This window comes from Mya arenaria, chromosome 8 (assembly GCF_026914265.1).
Source record: "Mya arenaria isolate MELC-2E11 chromosome 8, ASM2691426v1".
Classification (NCBI taxonomy): domain Eukaryota; kingdom Metazoa; phylum Mollusca; class Bivalvia; order Myida; family Myidae; genus Mya; species Mya arenaria.
In genome coordinates, this window is record NC_069129.1 from 46,661,159 (window position 1) to 46,687,461 (window position 26,303).

Sequence of the window (26,303 nt, forward strand, 5' to 3'; positions counted from 1 at the left end):
TGTTTTACATCTCTTGGTACTATAAATTGTTAGAAAATAGTCGGTTAAAACGTTCTTCAGACTTAATTATGTTCATTTTACCTTGCCTTGCCGACTTAAAGAAGTATTATCTTACCGAACGCTTGTAAAAAGTACTTAGTATACGCACGCACACACACGCACGCGCACACACGCACGCACGCACGCACGCACACACACACACACAGACACCAAAATAAGTTTTAATGTGTGACCCTGTTAAACTGTACGCGTATTTGAATGTGTATGAGCATTTTCCCACAGTTTTACCGTATACATTATAAATGCTTTACCATTCCCCAATGAAATATTCTAAATAAAAATTCAAGAAGAGACTGAAATATCAACACACAAAATGTATCAGGGGTCGAGATGGCAGTTCTGAAATGTGTCAGGGGTTGAACTACCCAGGGGTTGAAATGTCCGGATACCATTACGTATACTATTTATTAACTTGTTCATTGTTTGCAATGTACGTAACTCTTTAAAAAAATAATTCTGGGACCAATAGTTGTCTATTTGGTCTCAGTTATATTATAAACAATAATTTTTTTATACTTTTATAAATACGTGTACAGTTGACGAGTTGTTCAACCACAGGGCATCACTTATAGAATAACTTAGCAGCAGACCCACGTCTTGTTTTTGTCTTAACCTACCATGGATTTAATACATGTCGATCAAAACAGTCCTAGAATTCATCACAGAGGTATGTACGATATGTATTTTCAACTGAAATGGGAAGTTACCCATGCATTATGTAAAAATGGCCTCTTAAATGTTTACTACACTGTGACCATTGTCCGAACCCGTGCTACACAAAAACAATAACAATGCGAAGCTGGACGATAATGATGCACTTATTATTGCCAGCATTTATTGCAAAGTTTTCAATATCAGGTATAAAGCGTTATATTTCATTGATAATGCTTACATTAGCAACAGTCCCTGATAATTATATGGCGAATTAAAACGAGGCTGAAATGGATTAAGACAGGGGCATGTTCTCACTCCCCTTTTATTCTTGAGATTCATTATAAACTGGTATACAGTGCAAGTAAGCTGAACAAATGATCAATTCATAGCCGATGTTTATGCCATAGATTGTTGTTGTATGTTAGTCACAAGGGGTAACTTAAGTATAGTTAATTATAATGGATGGAATTGAAAATGGGTCAATGTAATAAATCTGGATAAATATTAAAACAAAATGGTAAAGAGGAACATCTTTCATTGTCCATTCTTTTATCAAAAGCATTTTTATGTCCCTTTCATAATGCTCTCCTTTGCATAGGAAACAGGCAAAGGTCTTGTCTTTCCCAGAAACTTTAGTCAAATATCAGCGGTGGACCCAAGATATTTGGCGTTAGAAGTGCATTTTGGTGCGCAACTTTCTATGTGCACACCTTTCCCAGATTTGAAAAATATATGGTTTACATGGGGTTAAAAGGGTTTGTCTATTGTTAGTCTAAAATGGTGTGTTCTGGTGTATTACATATATAGTTTCTCAAATATTGACAATCCTGAAAAATTCACTTGGACAATTACAATTACAGGGGGGGGGGGGCCCCCCCCAAAAGAAAAAAGAAGCTGTTTGTGCATTGTGACTACTGACTTGTCCAACTTTTTGAACTCTGCAACGTATTGATTTGTTTTTATTGATATTCTGGGTTGTAGCTGAGTATAACATGTTTTATATAATCCAAAGGATTGTCATTAGCATGTCATTTAAATCCAATCAGAGATTTATGGATTTAATCCAGTCATAAATATCATGAAATCTTTGTGTTACTTCAACTCTCTGATAGCTACTTAACTATACTACAAGAAGACTTGCAGAATCTACATTAATTATATTCTGAGCCTCAAGGCTTGTGTTTTATGTCTGCTTCATATATCCTACACCCCTCAGATGATATTAATAAACACTTTGGCAACTGACAAATATTCTATTCTACATTCAAAACAAAATGCAAAAAATAATTTGGTTTAAATAGTTTAAAGAGCCATTCATTTTCTGTTCATATCTCCTAAACCCAATGAAAAGTAGATATGACTTGGCTCTTATCCATCTAAGGAAAGTGCAGCACTTATTCACATGTCAATCTGTGGGTCAAGGTTATAATACTTGACCCAGAGTTCGAGCTATGCAGGTTGTCAGTGAAAGTTTGATCACATGTTCCTTACCACATAGGTCGAAGAACTTGCCAAAAAGATACATGGGAATCACCAGGAAAGGGCCAAAAATTGTTTGGTGCTGACCACTTTGACGAGCTGTTGATAAATAATCTTATAGAATGTAAAAAAGGTTTTGTTTTATTTTTTTCAGAATAGAACTCCTGAGATTTTGAGGACAAAATGGCAGAAGAAACTGGTAAAGACGCAAATGTCCCACGACCTGGGTTTTTAACCACCATGGATATTTTACTGCCAGTGCTTAAAACAGAAGCTCCTGAAGAAATGCCTGAAGGACACTTAGCAGGAAATGATGTGAATTTATTTAGTGCTGACAAATCTTCTAAGGAAGTTAGTAGTGTCAAAGCTGTTGAAACCCATAGTGATGCTGAAATCCAAAACAGTATGTTAAAATCTACAATATCGAAAAACGAAATCCAAGACAGAAGAAAAGTTATGTCAGAGCCTGAAAGCACAATGAAGCATAATAATGCATCAGAGGATGATTACTTCGGTTGCGAATCTTCTGTTTTTCACTTGTCTGGGTCGTCAGTGAGTGAAAACCAAAACATGCCTCAACTTGTAGATCACTTAATTTCAAATCAGAATCTGTCCAATGAAACAGGCTGTGCTGATTTTAAGTCCATAGAAATTAACATAGTTCAGCCAGAAGTAAACGCAGGATTGCGTCCAGTAGCTTTGAACAAATCCTCTGAAGTGTGTAACATACCACGCTCAGAACCTACCAATATTTCCCAGGAGAATGTACTCACTCTAGACTTTTCCAACATTGGTAAATTAAAGACACTGTGGGAAAAATCAGATAGTAATTCATCAAAACCACCAAAGTGTACGAAAAAAACATGGAAACCTGTTAATTCAAACAATTCCAAAGGTGTCAAAGCGATACCTGGGAATAAACCTAGTAGCAGGGATTGTATCATTAAACCTGCAGAGAAATCCAATAAAAGACTGAACACCAATCCAATATTTGTACAAAACAACAAGCAACCAATTGTTCAGAACAATAAACAACTCGTACAAAAAAACATGCAATCAGTCACACAAAGCAACAAGCAACCAGTCATACAAAACAATAAGCAACCAGTTGTACAAAATAACAAGAAACCAGTCAAACAAATCAACAAGCAACCAGTCTTACAGAACAGTGTATTAAGTCAATCAAAGGGAGTGGAACGTTGCTTTAAGAGTAGTTTAACTGTGAAAAGCATAGGGCATAGTAGATGTACTGTACCAGAAGAGCCTGTTTCTGATGGTAAAACTACGATACAAATAGAGAAGAGACCTAGAGGTAGACCAAAAGTTAATCGTGGTAAGACTGAGCCTGTTTCTGATGGTAAAACTACGATACAAATAGGGAAGAGACCTAGAGGTAGACCAAAAGTTAATCGTGGTAAGACTGAGCCTGTTTCTGATGGTAAAACTACGATACAAATAGAGAAGAGACCTAGAGGCAGACCAAAAGTTAATTGTGGTAAGACTGACAAATTGATGATCAAACAAACTGAAAAAACATCAGGCGCAGATGGTACAATCAGTGAGAAATCTGCAAATGTCACAAAGTTAAGGGAGAAGTCAGTTGAAAGAATTGAATCTACAATGGAGACATGTCTTGCAAATAAGGTTACACAGTTTAAGCTGAAGTATTGCACAAAGCCATGTTCACTTAAACTCCACAGAGTAGAAAATGTTTACAGATCCTATGGAAATGTAAAAATTGACTTGTATCCTGTAAAAGACACAAGTGAGACTTATCTCAAGAATGCTTCAGTGATTTTAAAGCCGAGTTATAAACGTAAACTGATCAAAAAGAAAATAAAAGCAAGTCCAAAATGTAAAAAGGAGACAAATGAAAACCAGCAGGTTAAACTTGAAAATGAAGGAGAAGAGCCAGAGGAAGTTGACAGTGTTGTTGAAGACAGTATTCCATCTGATGATGAAAATGATGTGGATTTCGACCCTTGGAAGTATGTTGAGGCAGTGTATCTTGGTGATAGAAAAGACAGGGAAAAGAGAGCGTGCACCGCCAATCTAAACTTGAATCAATACCAACTAGAAGAAGTGAATATCAGCGATGATTATTTCTTAGCAAAGGAGCCCAAACGTGAAACCTCAACTAGTAAAAAGAAACCAAAAGTACAAAGGGTGAAGCGAACCCGGTCAATTCCAGGTTTCAGAATGAAGAGAAAAAGTGAGGATTCCTTAAAATGCAGGCTTTGTCCTTATGTTGGGGTCAGTAAATTGGATAGAGCGCAGCATACGGTTCAAGCCCATCCTACAAAGAAATGCAAGCTTTGTGACAAGTTATTACGTGCGGAGAGTGATTTCTATTACTACCACATGACTAAGATGCATGGTGGTGAAAAACATTTCAAGTGTGATTTTGAAAACTGTTCATATGCCTCCAGTAACAAACAGGACTTGAGGAAACATAAGAGGCACGTGCATTCTACTGAGTTTAAATATGTTTGTGACATTTGTGGTCATCGTTCAAACTATGAGAGGAACATTAAGTATCACAAAATAAAGCATTCAAATGAAAGGCCTTTCCCCTGTTCTCTGTGCCCATACAGAGCGAAACAAAGGCAAGATCTGGCACAACACATGCTGACTCATTCCCATGAAAAACCACTTAAGTGTGATACTTGTGATTTTACCTGCAAGAGAAACTGGGAGTTAACTAGTCACAGATTGTCACACAGTGATGTTAAACCTTTCAAATGCAACCATCCAGGATGCACGGCTGCAACAAAAACTAACTCTGACTTGGTTAAACACATGCGGACTCACAAGACAATTAGAGACTTTATTTGTCATCTGTGTCAAAAGGGATATAAGGATAAAGCAAGTTTGAACAAGCATGTACGCTTTGTCCACGTGGGTGAAAAAAAATTTGAATGTGACAACTGTGGAAACAAGTTCAAAAGTAAGATTTCATTGAAGAAACACATGATGGTTCATGCGGACATCAGGCCTTTTAAATGCAACATCTGTGGACACAGAGTTAGAACCAGGCGCTACCTTGCAATCCACATGGTCACTCATGATCTCTCGTCTCGTCCATACGTATGTCCCCTTTGTCCCTTCGGCGCACCAGATCCCATGAATTTACTGCCCCATATTGGGGCGTACCACTCAGAGTATTGCTACTTCTGTGAGTTGTGTAGGAAGCCTTTTAAACGATACAGACAACTTCTGAATCACTTGGAGAGAGAACGTGAACATAGCAGAGAAGAAGTGGAAAAGATGCGATCTAATACGGACATTGACATGAGTCTTCTCAATATAGAAATTGTAAATGATGATGATGAAGATAGGAAACCTCTTGCTGAAAGTCAGGAGCTGACAGATGAAACTAAAAAGGCCATAATTGGTGACATAAACGTGCAGAAAGAGTGCAAAATAGATGCTGAAGCTGACACTGGTCATGCTAAAATAGAACCTGAATCTGAAGTGGATCAAGCCATTTTGACTGATATAAAGACTGAACCATTGGAAGACGTAATGCATGAAACTGTTAGTCAAAACTTCATGGAATCAGATCAAGATAAACCACTGTGTGTGAATGATTCTGATGGGAAGAAGATTGTTTTGATTGCTTTGTACGGAGATTTAAGGTTATCTCTAGCTACAAAAGGATTTGCTTTCAATTATGACAAAAATGGGAAAAAGCCGAAGACATGGTTCATGGATTATAAACTAATGAACCAAGAAGATGCAGAGAAACAAAAAAAATACCTAAGAAAAACTGGGGTTCTACCTCCAATTCCAAGGGGACATCCACCAAAGGGATACAAAAGACTGTCCAAATTTCTGAAAAACAGACGCAAGAAATTTGAGGAGCATAAAAAGAAGAGAGTTACTATTAGGAAAAGGAAACTGGAAGTAGGCAGTGATTCGGAGGAAGAGGTTTCTCTGAATAAACCAAAAAGAGTTAAAAGGGAAGATGTATCAAAAGCACTTCAAGAGAAAACATCGGAAGGAAAGAATGTGAAAAATAAAGTAATAACAAAGGCAAGGGGGAGAAAAAGAATTAATCCAAATAAAGATCAGACACTAACAAAATCTGGGAGGAAAAGAAAAAGTGTTGCTAAGTTGAAGGTAGCTAAGAAATCAAAAACTGTGCAGTCTGTAAAAAAGGATGTATTGAAGGTATCCAGGAAGGCAAAAACAGTAAAAGCAAGCCCAAAGACAAAAAAAGGCAACCTAGACGTGAAATCTAAAGCAAAGAAAGCTGTACCATTGAAGAAGAAAAAAAGTCCTACCAAGAAAGGCAAAAAGAATGTTTTGAAAGTAAAAATTGGACATGGAAAAGGTGGTGATGATGCTGAAAGGAATAGTTTTGCTGCTCTTGAAAGTATTATCTCTGAAGTCAGTCATCTCGACAATCTCAAAATTGGAGCGAAGCAAAGTTCATCACCTAAAAAGCAAGGTAAAGCAAAGGGTAATGTGAAAGCTGGAGAACCTAAGTACAAATATGTTCCTGTAAAACCACCAAAGAAAAGAAAGCTGCCTGCTCCAGATCAGGTGGAGGAGTTTGTAGAACATTCTGGAAAAAACAAAAGAGTCAAACAAGTTGCAAGAAAGTCTACAACTCCAGTGGTAAATACGCAACCAATACATGATATGGTTGTAGAAAGTGAAACTATGAATTTCGAGTCGGCTTTGATTGGTGGGATTAAACAAGAGGTTGACTTACAGCAGGATATGATTAATGGTGCTCAGCTACTTATTATCCATCCTGGCCAGGGTGGAGATGGGGTGACTCCTGTATTGTTACAGAAGGTAGATAGTTATGAAGACGATCAACAGCTTGATGATCTAGGAGAACATGGATTTCTTGTAACAGTGAATGAAGGTCATATGAGAGCAAAATCTATGTCTAGAGAATCCCAGCCTGATGTGAAAGATTTCATTGTTGAAACCAACATTGACAATGAGGATGAGGTTGGTGAAGATAAGAACAATTTGGATAAAAATATAGACACTGTAAAAGTGAAGCAAGAACTAACAGATGAATAATTAATGGGAAGTTGATAGTTATAGAAACATTATTGAGAGGGAGGTAGACATGAAAGTGTTGCGTTAGTCCTTTAATGTTAAATTTATAATAGTTTGATGCATAATATTAGTTTGTAAATACTTTGTTTAATGCTACCATCAAAGGAATCATAATTAAGGTTGAAGATAAAGATCATTATTGAGATGTATATTTGTTGAAGATAAAGATGTATAGAGTTTTAAGTGTTGAAGGTCAAGATTTATTGATTTTTTAATGTTGATGTACATAATGATTGAGTTTTAAGTGTTAAAAAAAGCAGTTTATTGAGTTTTAAGTTTTGAAGATAAAGATTTACTGAGTTTTAAGTTTTGAAGATAAAGATAATTGAGTTGAAAGTGCTGAAGATAAAGATTTATTGAGTTGAAAGTGTTGAAGTTAAAGATTTACTGAGTTTTAAGTTTTGAAGATAAAGATTTATTGGGTTGAAAGTGTTGAAGATTTAGATTTATTGGGTTGAAAGTGCTGAAGATTAAGATTTATTGGGTTTAAAGTGTTGAAGATTAAGATTTATTGGGTTGAAAGTGTTGAAGATAAAGATTTATTGGGTTGAAAGTGTTGAAGATTAAGATTTATTGGGTTGAAAGTGTTGAAGATTAAGATTTATTGAGTTTAAAGTGTTGAAGATTAAGATTTATTGAGTTAAAAGTGTTAAGATAAGATATATTGGGTTGAAAGTGTTGAAGATAAAGATTTATTGAGTTGAAAGTGTTGAAGATAAAGATTTTTTGTGTTTAGGGTGTTGAAGATAAAGATTTATTGGGTTGAAAGTGTTGAAGATTTAGATTTATTGGGTTGAAAGTGTTGAAGATAAAGATTTATTGGGTTGAAAGTGTTAAAGATAAAGATTTATTGGGTTGAAAGTGTTGAAGATAAAGATTTATTAAGTTGTAAGCGTTGAAGATAAAGATTTATTGAGTTTAGGGTGTTGAAGATAAAGATTTATTGGGTTGAAAGAGTTGAAGATAAAGATTAATTAAGTTTAAAGTTTTGAAGATAAAGATTAATTGAGTTTAGAGTGTTGAAGATTAAGATTTATTGAGTTAAAAGTGTTAACATAAAGATTTATTAGGTTGAAAGTGTTGAAGATAAAGATTTATTGGGTTGAAAGTGTTGAAGATAAAGATTAATTGAGTTTAGAGTGTTGAAGATAAAGATTTATTAAGTTGTAAGCGTTGAAGATAAAGATTTATTGGGTTGAAAGTGTTGAAGATTTAGATTTATTGGGTTGAAAGTGTTGAAGATAAAGATTTATTGGGTTGAAAGTGTTGAAGATAAAGATTTATTGGGTTGAAAGTGTTGAAGATAAAGATTTATTAAGTTGTAAGTGTTGAAGATAAAGATTTATTGAGTTTAGGGTGTTGAAGATAAAGATTTATTGGGTTGAAAGTGTTGAAGATAAAAAATTATTGAGTTTAGGGTGTTGAAGATAAAGATTTTTTGGGTTGAAAGTATTGAAGATAAAGATTTATTGGGTTGAAAGTGTTGAAGATAAAGATTTATTGAGCTGAAAGTGTTGAAAGTAAAAATTTATTGAGTTGTAAGTGTTGAAGATAAAGATTTATTGAGTTTAGGGTGTTGAAGATAAATATTTATTGGGTTGAAAGTGTTGAAGATAAAGATTTATTGAGTTAAAAGTGTTGAAGATAAAGATTTTTTGGGTTAGTTTAAACATATTTATTATGCAGAAAAACAACAATACAGCATTTGTTTTTGGGTTAAAAGTGTTAAAGATGAAGATTTATTGAGTTGAAAGTGTTGAAGATAAAGATATATTGAGTTGCAAGTGTTGAAGATAAAGTATACTGAGATGTAAGTGTTGAAGATAAAGATTTATTGAGTTTAGGGTGTTGAAGATAAAGATTTATTGAGTTAAATGTGTTTAAGATAAAGATCTGTTGAGTTGTAAGTATTGAAGATAAAGATTTATTTAGTTTAAGGTATCTTATGTACACTTGTATGTGAATTTTTTATGAATGATGACCCTATTTTCTTTATTTATCATTTGAAAGGGAATTATTAGTTAAACATATACATGTATGTACAAATTAATCCAGAAACAATATCAAAAACAAGCTTTCTTGGCATGGGATGATTGCAAAGTAGGCTATTTCTTGTTGAAATTTGGTTATTAATAATTTTATGGTGCATCCGTGTCTCTTAAAGCTGCACTCTCACAATTAAAAACGAATGTTTTATGCATTTTTCTTAAAGCATTATGATTATTTTAACATAAATATGAAAAACTGTGATCTGATCTTTTGTCAGCAGTCTTTAATGACTGGTTTTCAAATATTTATGCAAAATCACCTCATTCTAAGACATTTTTTTTTGTCAAAACAGTAAATCTGTGAGAGTGTAGCTTTAAGATAAGATGTTGTTATATTTTAATATGTTAAAAAATATTGATACACAAATGTTTTATTTATTTAGTTGTGTTGTAAGCAGAACATAAAGTTTCTGAGATTTTAAAGTTTTGACATTCACTGAGGAAATCCACCATTTATACATTTTACTTTATCATCATTCTTTTATTGATGTTTTTTTTTCTTATATTATATGTTATGGTCTTTATGTTTTTGAGTAGATAGAGATTTGTTTTACAAAAAAATATATGTTAATTTTGTTGCCTGCATAACATGGCAGAAAAATGTATATGTGGTAATGGATAGATGGCATTTGTCTTTTTGTTCAATTGGACCACAAAACTTAGTGTTTTGCTTGGAGAGATTTGGATGTAACTTGACACAGTCATGCATTACGTTTGGACAATGTATAGACCAAGACTGATTGGATAAAGGTCAAGGTCAGATTTAGAGGTCAAGTCTAATATAATGCTCATATTTTGTATCCAGACATTTACTTTTTTCTTCTTTTTTTATGAAAATGTGCCATATGCAAAGCCCAGGTCACTGGCCCAGATGTCGAGGTAAGACCTTGGCCTAGAAGTCAAGTTTGGTTGAATGCACATTTTGATGAATTTGCACATAATGAATTAGTAGTTACTTAGAATAGTATACATGCTGATTTTCTTACTTTGCTAATTCTAGTCTGCTAAAAAAGCTGTTAAATGGGTATTTGTTAAAAAAAGGCTTGCTCAACTTTTAATTTTCAATTTCAAATGAATAATTGTTCATGTTTTTTTGTTTGGTTTTAAAGGGACTCACTCATATTTGTGTAAATTGCTCTCTTTTTTGAACGTCCAAATAAAGTTTGGCAAATCATAAGGCGTGTTAAAATTAAGATATTGACAGTTGGAAACATTCAACAACTGTCAATATATATGCTTAAATATTGTCTTTGAAGTCCATGAATTTGATTAGCGTAAGTAAAGCAATTCAACAAAAGGCCTAAAAGTTAAGATTTCCTAATACTCATGTATGAGTCTTTGTGGGTGTGAGGTTTTGTTGTCAGTTTTCAATTTTTTCCTTGAATGTACGGCGTTGGTTCGCAGACCACTACAACCAGAATATTTTTGTTATACTTATGTTTATTTATTTTTACAATTTTAGTATCAAGGAGTAAAATATTTATAACTGTTATCAGATGCATTACATTCTAGCCAAGATAGAGCTAGTCCCTTTAAAATGCAATTGAATAGAAACATTTATTTGTGAAGAAATGTAAAGTTAAGGATTACAGGAAGAGAAAAAAATGGAAATTAAATGCTCTGATAGGAATCAAAAAACAACTTTGTAGCATATAGATTAGTTCTATACACCAGGGAAAGCTCTAACAAGGAAGAGACAGCACTATAATATGTCCATGTATTTTCATCATTCAAAATCATTCCATAACACATACCTGTATATATGCGAGGAATTTAGGTTATCCTTGAGTTTTACAATGCTTATTTCTATATTGTGCATAACAATTTCATGAACAACTGATCTGCTATCATGTCAATTGGCTAATTTCCTTTTGTCTTACATTAATTAAGCTATTCACTTCATCATTATTTTGCTTTTTCTTCTGTATAACTTTTCATATCCTTATGTTATTTTTACATATTTTATGTTACAAATGGTTTATATATGAATTCCTTGTTAATAAAAGTTTTCTAGAATATTTTTGTTTGTCGATACCATATTGATCGGAAATTACCTTAACTTGGCTTGTCCAACTAAAGCTCGTCTGCTTTTCGGAGATGGTGTTGGAGCATGGGCATTGTCGTACGAAAACTTATACCTAATGTAGCTCAAAGATAGTTTACATGAAACTTGGTATATACAATTATGTAGCCACTTGTACAAGTATTGTTACCAGTGAACATGGTCCAGAACTCTGGATTTACTTTATGCCGAGTCTCCCTCTTGATAACGGAAATTTTTATTTGCGTATTTTGTCTTGCCTGAGCTGTTTCTTCACCATGCATTGAGAGATTTTAAAATAACTTCGCACAAATTTGTGCCATGGCTACACTCATGTCCATAAGTTTGCCATGGCTACACTAATGTCCATAAGTTAAAGGTCTAGGTCAAACATAAAGGTCATGGCTATAAATTCATAGTATTTTTAAATGACCATTTCAAAAATATGGTACATATTGTAGTTTTTCCCAGGGCATATAGGCGCTTGGGCGTGCAGCTTCCAATATGTTGTCCGCTCAATAACCTTTGAAGCCTTTGTCCAATCATCACCAAATTTGGTCAGAATGTGTATTGGCATAATATTTTGGACAAGAACAATCACCAGCCATCTCGCTGTAGTCACGAAAGAGTTATCACCCTTTAGTTATATAATTACCTGAAATCAGTCTTGTATGATAACTTTTAAAGCCTTTGTCCAATCATCACCAAATTTGGGCAGAATGTGTATTGGCTTATTATCTTGTAAAAGTTTGATCACCAGCCATATCTCTCCAATCACCCTTTAATTATATAAATTACCAAAAACTGTTCTTGTCCAAACAATAACTTACAAAAAAAATTTGGCCAATCATCACCAAATTTGGTCTGAATGTGTATGGGCATAGTTTCTTGCCTCAGTCACTCCAGAGTTATGACCCTTGAATTGGCAAAAAATTATATTTACAGTGTCCACTCTCTAAACTTGGCTAAATGAACAACCACTTACCACCAAACTTTGTGTCCTATAATTAGGATAGGCATATTTTGTGGCAGTAGGGGATCTGGTCTTGCCAAGACTATTATTTAGTTATGTATTTTGGGGAATTCGAAATGATTTCGAGTCCTTTTTATTGTTTTTGTAAAACTGAAAGTACAGAAAATATTGTTCTTTGCACATACAAATGCTCCTGCCCATGTCATAAAGCGAACTTAGCTTTGCAAATGTAGGACAGACAGATGGTTTCAACAGAGAATATACAAGTTTCTTTGATTTATTTGCAAAAACAATACTTTAAACAAGAGATGTTTGTCAAACATTATGCCCCCTGAGCGCCAAGTTGCCAGAAATATTTGGACAATTGAATGAAATATGCATGGACTGAAATGACAGCTGATTTGTCATTGGATGCATATGAGGCAGGTCATCTACTGGTCATACCTAATCTTCATGTCAAGTTTGATGACCATAGGTCCGGGAATTGTTGAGTTATCACTCGGACAAGCTTTGGTCTTCCAACAGACCGACCGACATGTGCAAAGCAATTATATAACCCCTCTGCTTCGAAGGGGGGCATAATTAAACTAGATGTTCACTGAAAACTGATACTTCAACTCATGCATTTAGTGACATATAAATTTCTACTGTCTACTATATAAGAAAATAAAATATGGACAATCAGAAAACCTTTTTTCAGCTTACAGTCACACTGACCTTGACCTTTGACCCACTGACCTCAAAATCAATAGGGTTCATCTGCTGGTCATGACCAATAAGCCTACCTAGTATGAGGTCCCTGGGTCAAAGCGTTCTCAAGTTATTGATCGGAAACCGTTTTTTCATGTTAAGGTCACACTGACCTTGACCTTTGACCCACTGACCTCAAAATCAATAGGGTTCATCTGCTGGTCATGACCAATACACCTACCAAGTATGAGGTTCCTGGGTCAAAGCGTTCTCAAGTTATTGATCGGAAACCGTTTTTCATGTAAAGGTCACACTGACCTTGACCTTTGACCCACTGACCTCAAAATCAATAGGGTTCATCTGCTGGTGATGACCAATACACATACCAAGTATGAGGTTCCTGGGTCAAAGCGTTCTCAAGTTATTGATCGGAAACCGTTTTTCATGTAAAGGTCACACTGACCTTGACCTTTGACCCACTGACCTCAAAATCAATAGGGTTCATCTGCTGGTGATGACCAATACACATACCAAGTATGAGGTCCCTCGGTCAAAGCGTTCTCAAGTTATTGATCGGAAACCATTTGGTATTCCGACCGACCGACAGACAGACAGACAGACAGACAGACAGACCGACCGACATGTGCAAAACAATATACCCCACTTTTTTCAAAAGGGGGCATAAAAATACTTGCTTTAAATTTCAAAACAGAATATAAATTATTTACAATCTTGTATTTCAGCATAATTTAACATTTCAAAATTCCTCTCACTCCATAATTAATTTAAAGTTATAAAAGTCAAAATACAATTGTTGAGAAAATATTGACAGTGTACATTTTATATCTATGACAATAAGACGAAACGATTGATATGTTGATCAATGAAAAGATGGGGAAACATTGAAATAGTGGTACAGACAAATCATCAATCAATCAGGCCTTAATATCACAAAAACAATTAAGTCAAAACTAAATCCTAATCTCAACTCTTTTTTGCCATATAATTTCAAAATTTATAAGAAAAATCATAGATGTGTTTATTCTTTTTAAAGTGCATTCTCTCATGTAATACGTTGATTCAAATTTTGGTCAAGATTCCAAACATATATTTGAGACCTATTCTACGGCTAAAAATGAAATTGGGTACAGCTTCTTTAGCATAACTCAATTACGTTTTTTGGTCTAGAATAGTGTGTCTTTGATATTAAAAGTAGACTATAGTTTTTTCCCCACACATTCCATGGGAAACTTTAATTTTAAAAAATAATTAGAAGACAAAATCTTCAATCATACTTTGATTTTGTGTGATATAATGAGTTGATATTGTGATTTGACTGGAGAAGTTTTGAAATATATGGGTCTGGTGTTCACAAAAATATAGATAAAAAAAGGAGAATAAGATAATGAATGGTACATTATTTTGTATTGGTTAGGCACTGAAAATGGGATTCACTCGAAACAGGTTCACAACAAAAATAGATATGTATGTACAATAGAATGGTAATATTAAGTACATGCATGCATTTAATATACCCTTTAATCCTTTATAATAAACACATACAGTCATTGTATACAAGAAATCAAAACATTAAACACAATTTTGTTACATGACATTGTAATCTACATTAAATATTAAAACAAACGAGATCTGTTGAAGGACAGCATGCCTGACTATATGCCGCTTATTCTTAGGAATGAATGCATTAATACGGTAATATGTATCTGTCAAAAATATCTATCAGTGTAAGGTAAAATGTCACTTGAATGAACGGCATCAAAATATTTGTTAGACAGAGAATTTTTAACAAACTTCCTAAGTCAATCAAGTGGCATAATTTGTAATTAGGATAATATGGAGTTATATAACCTAATTGTGTGATGACCGTAAACAATTGCGTGAACTATGAAGTTAATTGAATGAAGGGTATTGGAGTTATAAGTGAAAATGCTAACTTGTCCCAAAACTTAAACCAGACACTTTGTGCCCTAAAACTTTATCTTAAGTTCTGTCTAATTGAGTTAATGGTCCTAAACAACTTTGTGAAGTATGAAGTAAATTGGATGAAAAGTATTGGTGTTATATGTGAAAATTCCAACTTGCCCTAAACAAAAAAATGGCCGCGACCAGCGCCAGGGGCGAGTAGTATAGCCCTCCTTATTTTTCAAATAGTCAAGCTTAAATTTAATGCTATTGCAATTACCCATTTGAAAATAAAGTCACTCACTCCAATTAAATGCAATAATAACAACCACATTTATAATGAATAGCTAACAACAGGCAGACAGTCCAAATGAACATGAAAAAAATATATCACATCTTAAAATTAATTAATTTTCTATTAAAAATAATGCAAATTTTACAATCAATGAAAAGAGTGCCAATGTTCTACTGAACAGGCAAAGGGTACAATTGCAGAAGGGAAATGGAACAGATCCAGGGAGCTCCTTAATGGGCAAAGGGTACAGATCCAGGGATCTCCTGAATGGGCAAAGGGTACAGATCCAGGGATCTCCATAATGGGCAAAGGGTACAGATCCAGGGATCTCCTTACTGGGCAAAGGGTACAGATCCAGGGAGCTCCTTAATGGGCAAAGGGTACAAATCCAGGGATCTCCTTAATGGGCAAAGGGTACAGATCCAGGGATCTCCTGAATGGGCAAAGGGTACAGATCCAGGGAGCTCCTTAATGGGCAAAGGGTACAGATCCAGGGATCTCCTGAATGAGCAAAGGGTAGCAAGGCTCTCCCCCCTCCTTTTATTTAGGCCTAGCTTGAGCACTGGGCTAGTTACAGTGGAATGTTGCACATATAATTCTTGTTCCAGTGTCTTTATAATTAAATGAAGGCTTGTTTATAATCAACACAATTAAATTTAGCCTAGTTCAGTGTCATCATGAATTCCAGTGGCTAATGGATCCAGAGCAGGCTAGTTCAGTGTCATCATGAATTCCAGTGGCAAATGGATCCAGTGAAGGCTAGTTCCAGTGTCTTTATGATTACACAAAGGCTAGTTTTTAATCAACACAATAAATGTAGGCTAGTTCAGTGTCATCATGAATTCCAGTGGCCAATGGATCAAGTGAAGGCTAGTTCCAGTGTCGTCATGATTAAATGAAGGCTGGTTAATAATTAACACAATTAATTAAGGCTTAAGTTCAGTGTCATCATGAATTCCAGTGGCCAATGGATCCAGAGCAGGCTAATTCAGTGTCATCATGAATTCCAGTGGCCAATGGATCCAGTGAAGGCTAGTTCCAGTGTTGTCATGATTAAATGAAGGCTGGTTAATAATCAACACAATTAATTAAGGCTTTAGTTCAGTGTCATGAATTCCAGTGGCCAATGGATCCAGTGAGGGCTAGTTCAGTGTCATCATGAATTCCAGTGGCCAATGGATCCAGTGAGGGCTAGTTCCAGTGTCATCATGAATTCCAGTGGCCAATGGATCCAGTGAAGACTAGTTCCAGTGTCATCATGAATTCCAGTGGCCAATGGATCCAGTGAGGGCTAGTTCCAGTGTCATCATGACTTCCAGTGGCCAATGGATCCAGTGAAGACTAGTTCCAGTGTCTTTATGATGAAAAGAAAGGGAGTTCATGTGTCCACTAATTCCACTGGTATCTCTTTACCATTCTATGGAAGGCGTCCTTAGCTTCTGTCTCAGTGTATTGACGGTCAGGGTTTGAATCCAAGCGAGTGTTTTTGTCCGACATTATCTCAGACCTTATCTGTACAAGAATGCCCTGGAGATAAAAAACATAATTATCTGCGTTAAATTTATGAATGTTTAGACATATTAATAATTATATAAACATAGTCCAAGTTTCTCAGAACCTCCTTTACTTATAATGCTTACAGGGCGTCTGAAGATAAATCCATAGTAAAACTCAACAGCCTTGTGGCCGAAATTTAGCCATGATTTTATTCGAAAATATTAGAAAGTATTATTTTCTAAAAATGAATTTAAGATAAATAAGATCAATACGTTACTTATACAATCAAAAGTATCTATAACTGTTAAAAGCAGGCTCTACCGAAAAGTTTTTTTCAACTACACATCAAATTCCACCATTTTTGTTTTCATACTGATGGCTGAAGTTTTTAAAGGGCAGTTACCCATGACTCTGGAGTTCCAAAAAATAAATAACATATAGGGAAACTAAGTCAAGGAAGCTACGACTGCATGAAACCCTGTACCTTAGCACTCCATGGTACAATTTACATCATACATCTAGGGGTTTTTGAAATTCTGGGTATATTTGTATACAATCATTGATTAGGCCTAAAAAAAAGTTAGGGTTACATCCTTTTCAAAAATAGGTAGGGTAGGTAGGCTTTTTTTTATTTTATTTTTTATTAGGCTTTATATAAGAATGTCATTTTCATCATTGGAGAATGGTGTTAAAGTTATCTTCTGTATAAGCATTTAAGGTTTTAAACTACATATTGAAAAGCAATTAAAAAAACACAAAAAAAACTGACTATAAAAATGGTAGGGTTGGCGCCTATTCCGTAGGTAGGGTCGGGTAACCCGAACCAAATGTATTTTTTTTAGGCCTTATTACATTATACTGGTACTGGTAAATGTAATACTAGTTCAGCAGTAGGAGACAACATGTTGTTTTGTTGGAAATATAGCTCTACTTACAAACTAAAAAGGATAACAATTGAAACCTGTTTGCTCTATTACGATTGGCTCAATTTCCTTGTTGGCTCAAACTTGATATTAAGGACTGATTTTTTTTAATCTATGTAAGTATTCTCACTTGGCTTGATATTTGCAAAGTAGTTTGGCCTCTTGCTGGGATATCGAGCCAATGGGTTTCGACTGTTTTGCAGTTGAAACATGTCTACGGTATAACTATTCAAATGCAGTATATACCTCAATATAATTTATCAACGTATTTATTTTGGTCATGAAAACAAAACTGACCTCAATGTCATTTGACGGCGTCCATCCTGACCGTGTTAACATCTGCATACATATACTTCCTCCTATAGTAATGTGACCTGTCAAAAAAACAGTGGTCTGAGATACAGTTTGGCAACTGGAATTAGTATTAACAATGACGGCAGCTTAATCAGTGTGTGTATACCATGTGATAAATGAAGTCATACATGGTACTTCAGAAGGCAAAAATTTGCTTAAAATGAAGACTTAAATCAAAGATAACTTTTCATTTACAACAACAGTTTAAATGAAACGAAGGGCAGTCTATGCCACTTAAAGAGCCCCGCGTTTGTTTTATTACCAAACTTTGATGAGGTCTTTAGTTTCATTAAACACAAACCTGTTTCCAAAATAATGTTTTGACAGTGCTCTGTCAGACGGCCGTATTGTGAAAAGGTTTGTTGACAGTGCTCCGTCAGACAGCCGTATTGTGAAAAGGTTTGTTAAAGTGTCTTAAGAAACTAGACTCTAAATCAAACTCTGGTAAAAGACCGAAGGTGGGGCTCCGTAAGCAGCGTAGACTGCGCTATGTTTCATTTAAAATGGTGAAGAAATAGTGAAGTTATCTTTGTTTAAAGTATTTTTTAAAATCAAAATATTTCCTTCCGACGTAGAATTTATGACGCAATTTATAACGTGGTATACACACACTGTTAATGAAAGTCTGAGCCCTTCTCAAAACTTACAGAAGCTCAAAAACACACTTAATAAACATGGAATTAGACAAACTTCACCATTTTAGTTATCATTATTTCTTTACTAATCTCCATTAAGTCATTCTTGTTAAAACCATGAAAAGCAGGAACATGTCTTAAAGTGAAATTTCAAAATTGGCAATTATTGGCATCCTATGAAATAAATTTTACACATAAATAATGATAATCTTTAAATCATCCATGACCTTATACCACACTAAGACCATATTACATCCTATACACAGCCATTCAATTTTCAGCCACTGAAAACTCTAGACAGAATGGGTCATAAACATTGATGACGTTAACAACAGTGTTAAGTTGTTAACTTTTTACAAAGTTCAGAACAATGGGTGCTATATTTGCCGCTTAAGTATATAAATTACAATACGACCCATTTCTATCGCTCATAGGTGATTAACAATAAATCAAATAAAAAAAATGCAGTCATTTTTGAAAAAAACAACACTGTTTACACTAAAAAGGTACTCAAAGATTGAGCCAATTTAACTTTGATTTTAGAGAAATGATCATTTGCAGAACCTTCTTTTAAGGAAGAAAGCCTAGATATATGCACTAAAGAAATGTCATAATTTTAATGCATTATTATGTTTAACACATTTGGCTTTAATGATCAAAACAAAAAGTAGCATACGACTTGTGTACAGATATAAAAATATGAGTGATAGTTTAGGGCTTTTTTAAAATGTGATATTGAGACCACAAGTATTAATCAAAAACCCCATTTATTAAGACTAGTATTCTTTGGTGCATCAACCCAGACCTTCTACCATTACTACTCCAACAACTATGATGACAATTAAAGATGGTTTGCTCATTATGTTTTTTCAACATAAACTTTTACAAAATATAAATCATGGATTTCCAGTTTATTCAGGCCAACACATAATTATGCAGTCCTTTACCTGTAAGGAATTTGAACCTAGGTCTAGTCACACGGACGAATGGCGGTGACATTGGGTAGTCACCGGGAAACTGCATCTCCAGATACACCACAGGCTTAAAACAAGGAGAAAAAAGCTTTTGTTAACAGTTGTATACCAACTAATATGCATTTAAAATATACCACCAGCTGGAAAACGCTCTATTTACAGTTGTATGAATAATAAAGGCGCATTATTTGCATTATATTAAAAAAAGTGTTATCTAACTTCATTAATTTATTAGGTTAGATAGTTGGGAATACATATCCAAAGTTTAAAGTGAGAGTGCAGCAGCTGCAGCTTTAAGTCAAATATTTGATGGCTTCATTCATATTAAAGTCTACTCCATGTATATAAAATGAATAAACTAAGTTCTGAATTTTACTGTGTGTAAGACGCTAGCTAGGAAACATAGGGCGAGGACAAAAGAATATATGAGAAAAATCGGGTTAAAAAATGTTTGTACCATAGATTGGACAGTATATATGACATCCTAGTATTTTGGTTGGTTATATTCTATCAATTTTGTTTACCTCTCTGTTACTGTTCTGTGCCCACGCTTTCAAATCTTTGCCTAACGCTGTATCCTCGGGAAAACCAGTCAACTTGACATCCTGGTATGACATAAAAATGACAGTGAATACATTTTCATAAAAGGCAAAACTTATTGGTGTAAAATAACCATGTAAGTGAGGCCACAAAAAATGGATTTACTTTCCAAAACACCTTTAAGAAAGTATCATTACGTTTGTTTTGCTTTTTACAGTCGTAACTCTGTTTCGATTTTTTTTTAGCTATTAATATGATTTTATATATATATATATATATATATATATATATATATATATATATATATATATATATACATTTTCAAAGGTGTCAAATTTGTTATCATTAGTTTACTTAGATCAATAACAAGAATTAAGATGTGAATTTATGTCATTCAATATTTTTGTATAAACATCGTATAACTAGTGTAAGAAATCTTGATGTAACATCATAATGGAAAACTTTTATGAACTGTGTGCAAGATCAATTCTAGCAATACCTTAAGAATTGTTGCGCAATAAATCAGCAAATTAGTGCTTACAATCATAGAGAAATTTAATGAAGCAAAATCTTGTGTTTTTAGGTACAAATTCATAAAACTCATTAAGGGCTATTCCAGAAAAACATATAACCCACGGGGCGAAGAAATTATTTTCATAGTATATGGGTGAGTGTCTTTTTTCCCTAATTTGGTCCCCAAAAGGGTAAATTTGCTTCTGTAGGGGGGTGGTATAATTTAATAGTGCCATCTCCCCTGGGGTTATATGTTTAAATGGAATACCCTTAACTTAAATTATTTATAAAATGGCCGAACATATTATATCCTCCCCTTTTTTGAATTGCCTCTTTAAAAGTTACATTTTCTAAAATGCCCTATTTTTACACACCCATATAAACAAGTTGTCTCCCCTTGGTCCTCCATCTATTCCAAAGTTCTTTGCCTCCTTTTTCATATTTTTCATGTCTGTAAAAAATAAAGTAAAAGTCAGTTTAAATGTTTTATGTCAATTTGTACACATAATTTCCATGGTGGAATTATCGAATGATGAGTCGGCAGAGATGTCAAATTTAATAAACTCTGACTATTAAAAATACATTTAAACACCATTAATCTGAAGTCCTCCGGACCATGATATAAATTGTGAGTAATGTGGTGATCAAAATTAAATGATATAGACATTTCAAATGATATTCAGATTGAGTAATGCAACCATTATATACACACTACACCATCCAAAAAATCGCTCATTATTTAACACTGATATTTGTTACATAAGCGTGCTTAATGTCATTCTATAACAAGTGCTAATTATGCTTTTTTTTAGCACCTCAAGTCGATGTCTGAGTGCAGTTTGGTGTGAAACCTATGAATTATTCTAGTCTGAAACAAGGATTTATAAATAGGTGTGAAATACCAAATTGTGACTGTTTTTTTTATTGTGACTGTTTTTTTTCCTTTGAAATAGCGATCATTTTTAAATAGCGATTATTTCGAAATAGCGATTTCGGATTAATGATAAAAAATGAATGAAACAAAGAAGGAATAAAATTAGAAACTGAATTATAATTTACAAAATAGCATTAATTCCGTGTTCTGAATAGGGGTCATGTATGTAGTCATAGAAGTCTACAAAATATGAAGACATGTATTTATATGCTGTTCATAACAGTAGGAATGCTCCTTTTATTAACTTCTTGTAAATTTAATTAATGCAAATTCAATCAACTTATTGTGTTATAGAAATTTACAGATACAAACCTTTAGCAAGGCGCTGGAAGGCAGTCGGATTTGCTCCTTTACCAAAAAACGTTTCTTCCAAGTCAGAATCACTGAAATAACATGACATGTTAATGCAACAATTTTAAACTTATAACTTTCAATGTGAGGAATATAAGAACTGCAACAAGCACAAATGGGTTTTAAAGTAAAATATGATGTAAGCAAACAATATGATGTCATAGATTGCTGTTACTTAAAACAAAACTGCCGATTACGGTATATGGTGTTACGTGTATAAAAGGTTGCACCTGCTTTTAAAGTACTTTACATGTCTTTTTTGTGTAAAACACATAGAATATATGATGCCAAGAACAGATTATTTCAACAAGATATTATGCCCATGTACATTCTGACTGAATATGGTGATGATTGAACAAAGGCTTCTTAAGTTACTGATTGGAAAATACCAATTTTACATAATTTCTACAATTAAAGGGCAATAACTCTGGAATGACAAGCAATATGGCTGACTATAAAGCTTACCCAAGATACTATGCCAATAAACATTCTGATCAAATTAAGTGTTGATTGGACAAATGCTTCTAAAGTTACTGATCGGACAACATGTACTGAGGACCAACCCATCCCATTCTATGCGTATAAAAGTTATAAGAGTCATATCGGGAAGTCTTAATTCATAGTAAAGCCAGAGTTATGGGCCTTGCTAAAAGTGTGAATAGTATCTCTGACAACATGTGTACTAAATTCCATATAAGTGTATCTTCAACGTTTTGCTTTAGTCAAGATAAAGTTTTTGAACAACGACACTGACGACGATAACACCAAGGCTATCTCAATACTTCAAAATTCTTTTCTGCTACAGACAAAAAAAAGTAACAAAGGGCAATAACTCTGTAATTAGCTTTGGTTCTTATACACTGCACTTCCTTTCATTGTGCTTAACTATTGAATTAAGTTTAATCAAATGTCATCCAATTAATTACAAGTTATCCTCCTGACAAGAAAAATTTACAAACTGACCACAGGGTGACTCTAATATATACCTCCTCAAACTCTGTTTGTAGGGTGTATAGAAATGATTTCCATAGAATTTTCCTTGATAATTATTCACAACACAAAAGGGCAAGAGTGGTCTAGTAATATAGGTGCCCTCCTCTCACAAGAGGTTGTCACCAGGGTTTGATACTCTCTACAGGGGTACTTTCTCATGGCCTCTTACGGTTTCTACCCAAGAGCAGACTCATGAGTGATTCAATTAGCTACTGGTATCAGCTTTCTTTACAATCAAGCTCAAAGAAATTAGTCAAAAGCAGGCACAAGTTTATTTATGGCATACTCTCTCAACCTCGAGGGTGTTGGAAAAGCGCCACTAGAAGAATGTTCTCTTAGCTCCTCGAAAGAACACTCCAATAATTATAAGTAATGATCTCTGTCCGGAAAATGGAAATGAGGGTGTCGTTTAACTTGAGTCAAATTTAATCAGTATGAACTTGCTATTCTGACAATTCATATACAATGTTAAAAAAAATGATTTAAATACATTTGAGTTCACTACCTGTCCTCCTTGGCAGCCTGTGGCATTTCTGTATCAACATCATCAACATCATCTTCAAAGTAGTAATCGTCATCATCATCCTCTTCATCATCAATGCCAGCCTCAGTATCAGCCTGCATGCAAAGTTATTGTTTGATTGTTTACATTTTCAGAGTTAATTCCAACCAAAAATGAGGCCAAAATTCAGCCTCATTCACAGTCCAAAAGGAATACTTTCTTCACAACATTGGACTCATATGTCAAAACAGTCAAAATGGTAATTCTGTGAGAGTGCAGCTTTTACTATTGAAAACAGACTACAGGGAATATGATCTAGACATCAAGTAACAATTTGTTAAAACAACTGGCAACAAAAACAAATACCTTTGGCAATAGTGCTGCCATTTTATCAAGGACCTCTTCTAATGACTTTTCCCTCTCAGAATCACAAAATTCAAGAACACTCGACAATTTCTGTTGTATGTTAGGGCTCTCACTCCACACAGACTACAACAAAAGAATCAGATTAACAATTGCCTTCATAAAAGAAGACTAAATATAAACAATAAATAAAGCAATTATACTTATAGGTCCTAGAGTTCACAGGTCTTTTTCTGTCCATTTTAGAAAAAAGTCCCTCAAGATTTTGTGAAACTTTTGCGTCACGAAATATTTTGTTAAAAAATTATCGCTTTACATTAAAAAAATGTGGAAATTTTTAAGTTAAAAGAACAAGTTTTTCTGTCTCCTGCAAATAAGGAAATTAATTAATAAAATATTAGTTTTATTTCTCTTTCAAAGATCTGAAATATCAATCTGTGTGAGTTTAAATATCTATTGCAATAAATCATGACAATTAAAATTGCATACTGATCTCTGAATGGGATGAAAAATAACAATTTCTGAATTAAATAATCCCCAAAACTTTACATCACACAATACATTAGGATGTTGAATGAACCATTACAGGTAAAAAGACTTTTATTTCATTTTTTTTTTACTTTTGACTGGGATTTTTTACTCCAGATTAAAAAAGATATCATATATTTTGCAAGCGGAATGGGTCCGATATTTAAACCTGGGGGAACAAAAAGGCCTGATTCAGCTCTTAGTCGAAGGGTTACTTGACCCTACAGGCCTAACAGTATTTATAGTCTGTTGGTTAAAAAAGAATTTAAAAAAAAACACTCTTAATTTATTTATTTATTAATTTTTGTCTGTGTGTTTTAATATGTAATTTAAAAATCTTTATACTGATAAATACTGACAACTTTAATGGCATTACCCAATGGTGACAATGACATTCTTACAAAAAGCCTAATAAAAAATTAAATAAAAAAATATAAATAAGCCTACCTACCCTACCTGATTTTGGACAAGATGTAACCCAGGGTAACCAAACAATTTTTTTTTAAGCCTAAGCAGATTATTACCATTTAATCGGTCAATATAAGTGTCAAGAGTAAATAAACTGATGGGTTTTGTGGAAGAATGTTTATTTTAAAATATCATATAGAAAATGTTGGCAACTGCAAAGCCTATTTCAAAAACAATGTTTTTAGGCTAACCCTTTTTCAATGTGGCTAAATGTCAGACAGTGTCAGAGATGCTATACCTTTACATAAGACCTCATCATGGCTTCAAATGATGTTCCAAGTCTGTAGGTTTTATTTAACATCAAAACTGATGAAATTAAGTAACATTAGTGTTTTACACAAAAAGCAATGCAATTAATTTTATAGTCGGTTAAAAAGCTCACACAAGCTTATGTTGTACTTGTTACTATGTTGCCGACACAAAATAAATCTTATTTTATCTCCTCTTATTTAAATAATGAGTGGGGATTCAAAACAAACCCTAACCTTAACCCTTTTCATTATTCCAAAATCAAATCCCCTTAATATTCTATTTTGTTTTCCATATAAACACTTAAGACTGTTGGAACCATTACTAGTACAAAATAAACAGCCTCTTCAGAGTCTTTGACAATTTTTGTTCTGGCCACTCTATGTTGACTGGAAAATGTTAAGGGAACATATACTATAATGCACCAGTCAATTGTAACCACGGCTTCCCCAGGTCCAGGGATAGCCGGGGAAATGGTCCGTGTTTATACCTTTCAGGTGGCCCCGCAGTGCCGGGTGAATGCGGTGGTTTTGTCTTCACTTTAAATATAGCGGGGAATGGGCCTTACCTAGGGTCCCTGGGGTGCGGGGGCATTTGGCGGGGATTTTACCATCTGTTCGTCCCCGCAGGGTGGAGATTTTAGCCGGGGTTGGCTGGACCGAAAGTCAAAGTCCCCGCTGTTCCCCGGACCTGGGGGGCCGTGGTTACAACTGACTGGTGCATAATGAATGTCCAAAGGTTATAAAAGTTCCCTTAACGTGCAATATTACTATTTATATCAAATCATTCAATGAACGCTATTGGTCCTAATACCCATTTTTCTCCTGTCTCCTGGGGACATGTCACTGAAAATTGAGAGACTGGTTCTTCTGGTTCTCCACCACAGCCACAGGTATGGACTGAAAATTTGAGCTGATTGTCACTCTGTCCTAGAAGAGTTATTGTGATCTTGTCGTCAGTTCTTGTATCAATCCAACTTCGTGCACTCTGTTCAAGATCATTCATTTTTGTTTAACATAGGTATGAAACAATAACAAACAACGTATTTGTGTCGCACACCTGTCAGCGTCAGATCTTTTCTACTTTCAGTTTTAAGCTCAGTTAGTTGTGAAATTTCCATTAACCGCTTATATCAATTTCAATAAAAAATAATTTGCTCTCGTTATGCTATCATGATTGAAAACTTTGTTGTTTGGTCATGTTAAATATAAAAAAATCTTACACTTTCTCTGTA

At 34.2% G+C, this 26,303-nt stretch overlaps 2 protein-coding genes across 2 annotated transcripts; one reads left to right on the plus strand and one right to left on the minus strand.

The window, feature by feature from the left end:
- Window positions 1-819: 819 nt before the first annotated feature.
- LOC128243598 (uncharacterized) lies at window positions 820-11,327 on the plus strand. Its single transcript, XM_052961467.1, has 2 exons — window positions 820-918; window positions 2,348-11,327. The coding sequence occupies exon 2, from the start codon at window positions 2,377-2,379 to the stop codon at window positions 7,234-7,236; it is 4,860 nt and encodes a 1,619-aa protein (XP_052817427.1). The 5' UTR covers window positions 820-918; window positions 2,348-2,376; the 3' UTR covers window positions 7,237-11,327.
- A 1,273-nt stretch (window positions 11,328-12,600) lies between these two features.
- On the minus strand, window positions 12,601-26,188 carry LOC128243755 (ubiquitin-conjugating enzyme E2 Q1-like). Its single transcript, XM_052961682.1, has 9 exons — window positions 25,883-26,188; window positions 23,828-23,950; window positions 23,465-23,577; window positions 21,928-21,998; window positions 21,056-21,132; window positions 20,153-20,233; window positions 19,602-19,695; window positions 17,963-18,039; window positions 12,601-16,772 (listed from the first exon to the last, which is right to left on the minus strand). The coding sequence occupies exons 1-9, from the start codon at window positions 26,072-26,074 to the stop codon at window positions 16,635-16,637; spliced, it is 966 nt and encodes a 321-aa protein (XP_052817642.1). The 5' UTR covers window positions 26,075-26,188; the 3' UTR covers window positions 12,601-16,634.
- Between the last annotated feature and the right edge of the window lie 115 nt (window positions 26,189-26,303).

What these genes read in the sequence shown, in the direction of transcription:
- LOC128243598 (XM_052961467.1), top strand. Translation starts at nt 2,377, where the DNA reads ATGGCAGAAGAAACTGGTAAAGACGCAAATGTCCCACGACCTGGGTTT.
- LOC128243755 (XM_052961682.1), bottom strand. Translation starts at nt 26,074, where the DNA reads ATGAATGATCTTGAACAGAGTGCACGAAGTTGGATTGATACAAGAACT. An exon ending in TGGCAGCACTATTGCCAAAG is followed by an intron (nt 23,578 to 23,827) that starts GTATTTGTTTTT and finishes CTTTGCATGCAG; the next exon opens with GCTGATACTGAGGCTGGCAT. An exon ending in CAGGCTGCCAAGGAGGACAG is followed by an intron (nt 21,999 to 23,464) that starts GTAGTGAACTCA and finishes ATGTTATTTCAG; the next exon opens with TGATTCTGACTTGGAAGAAA.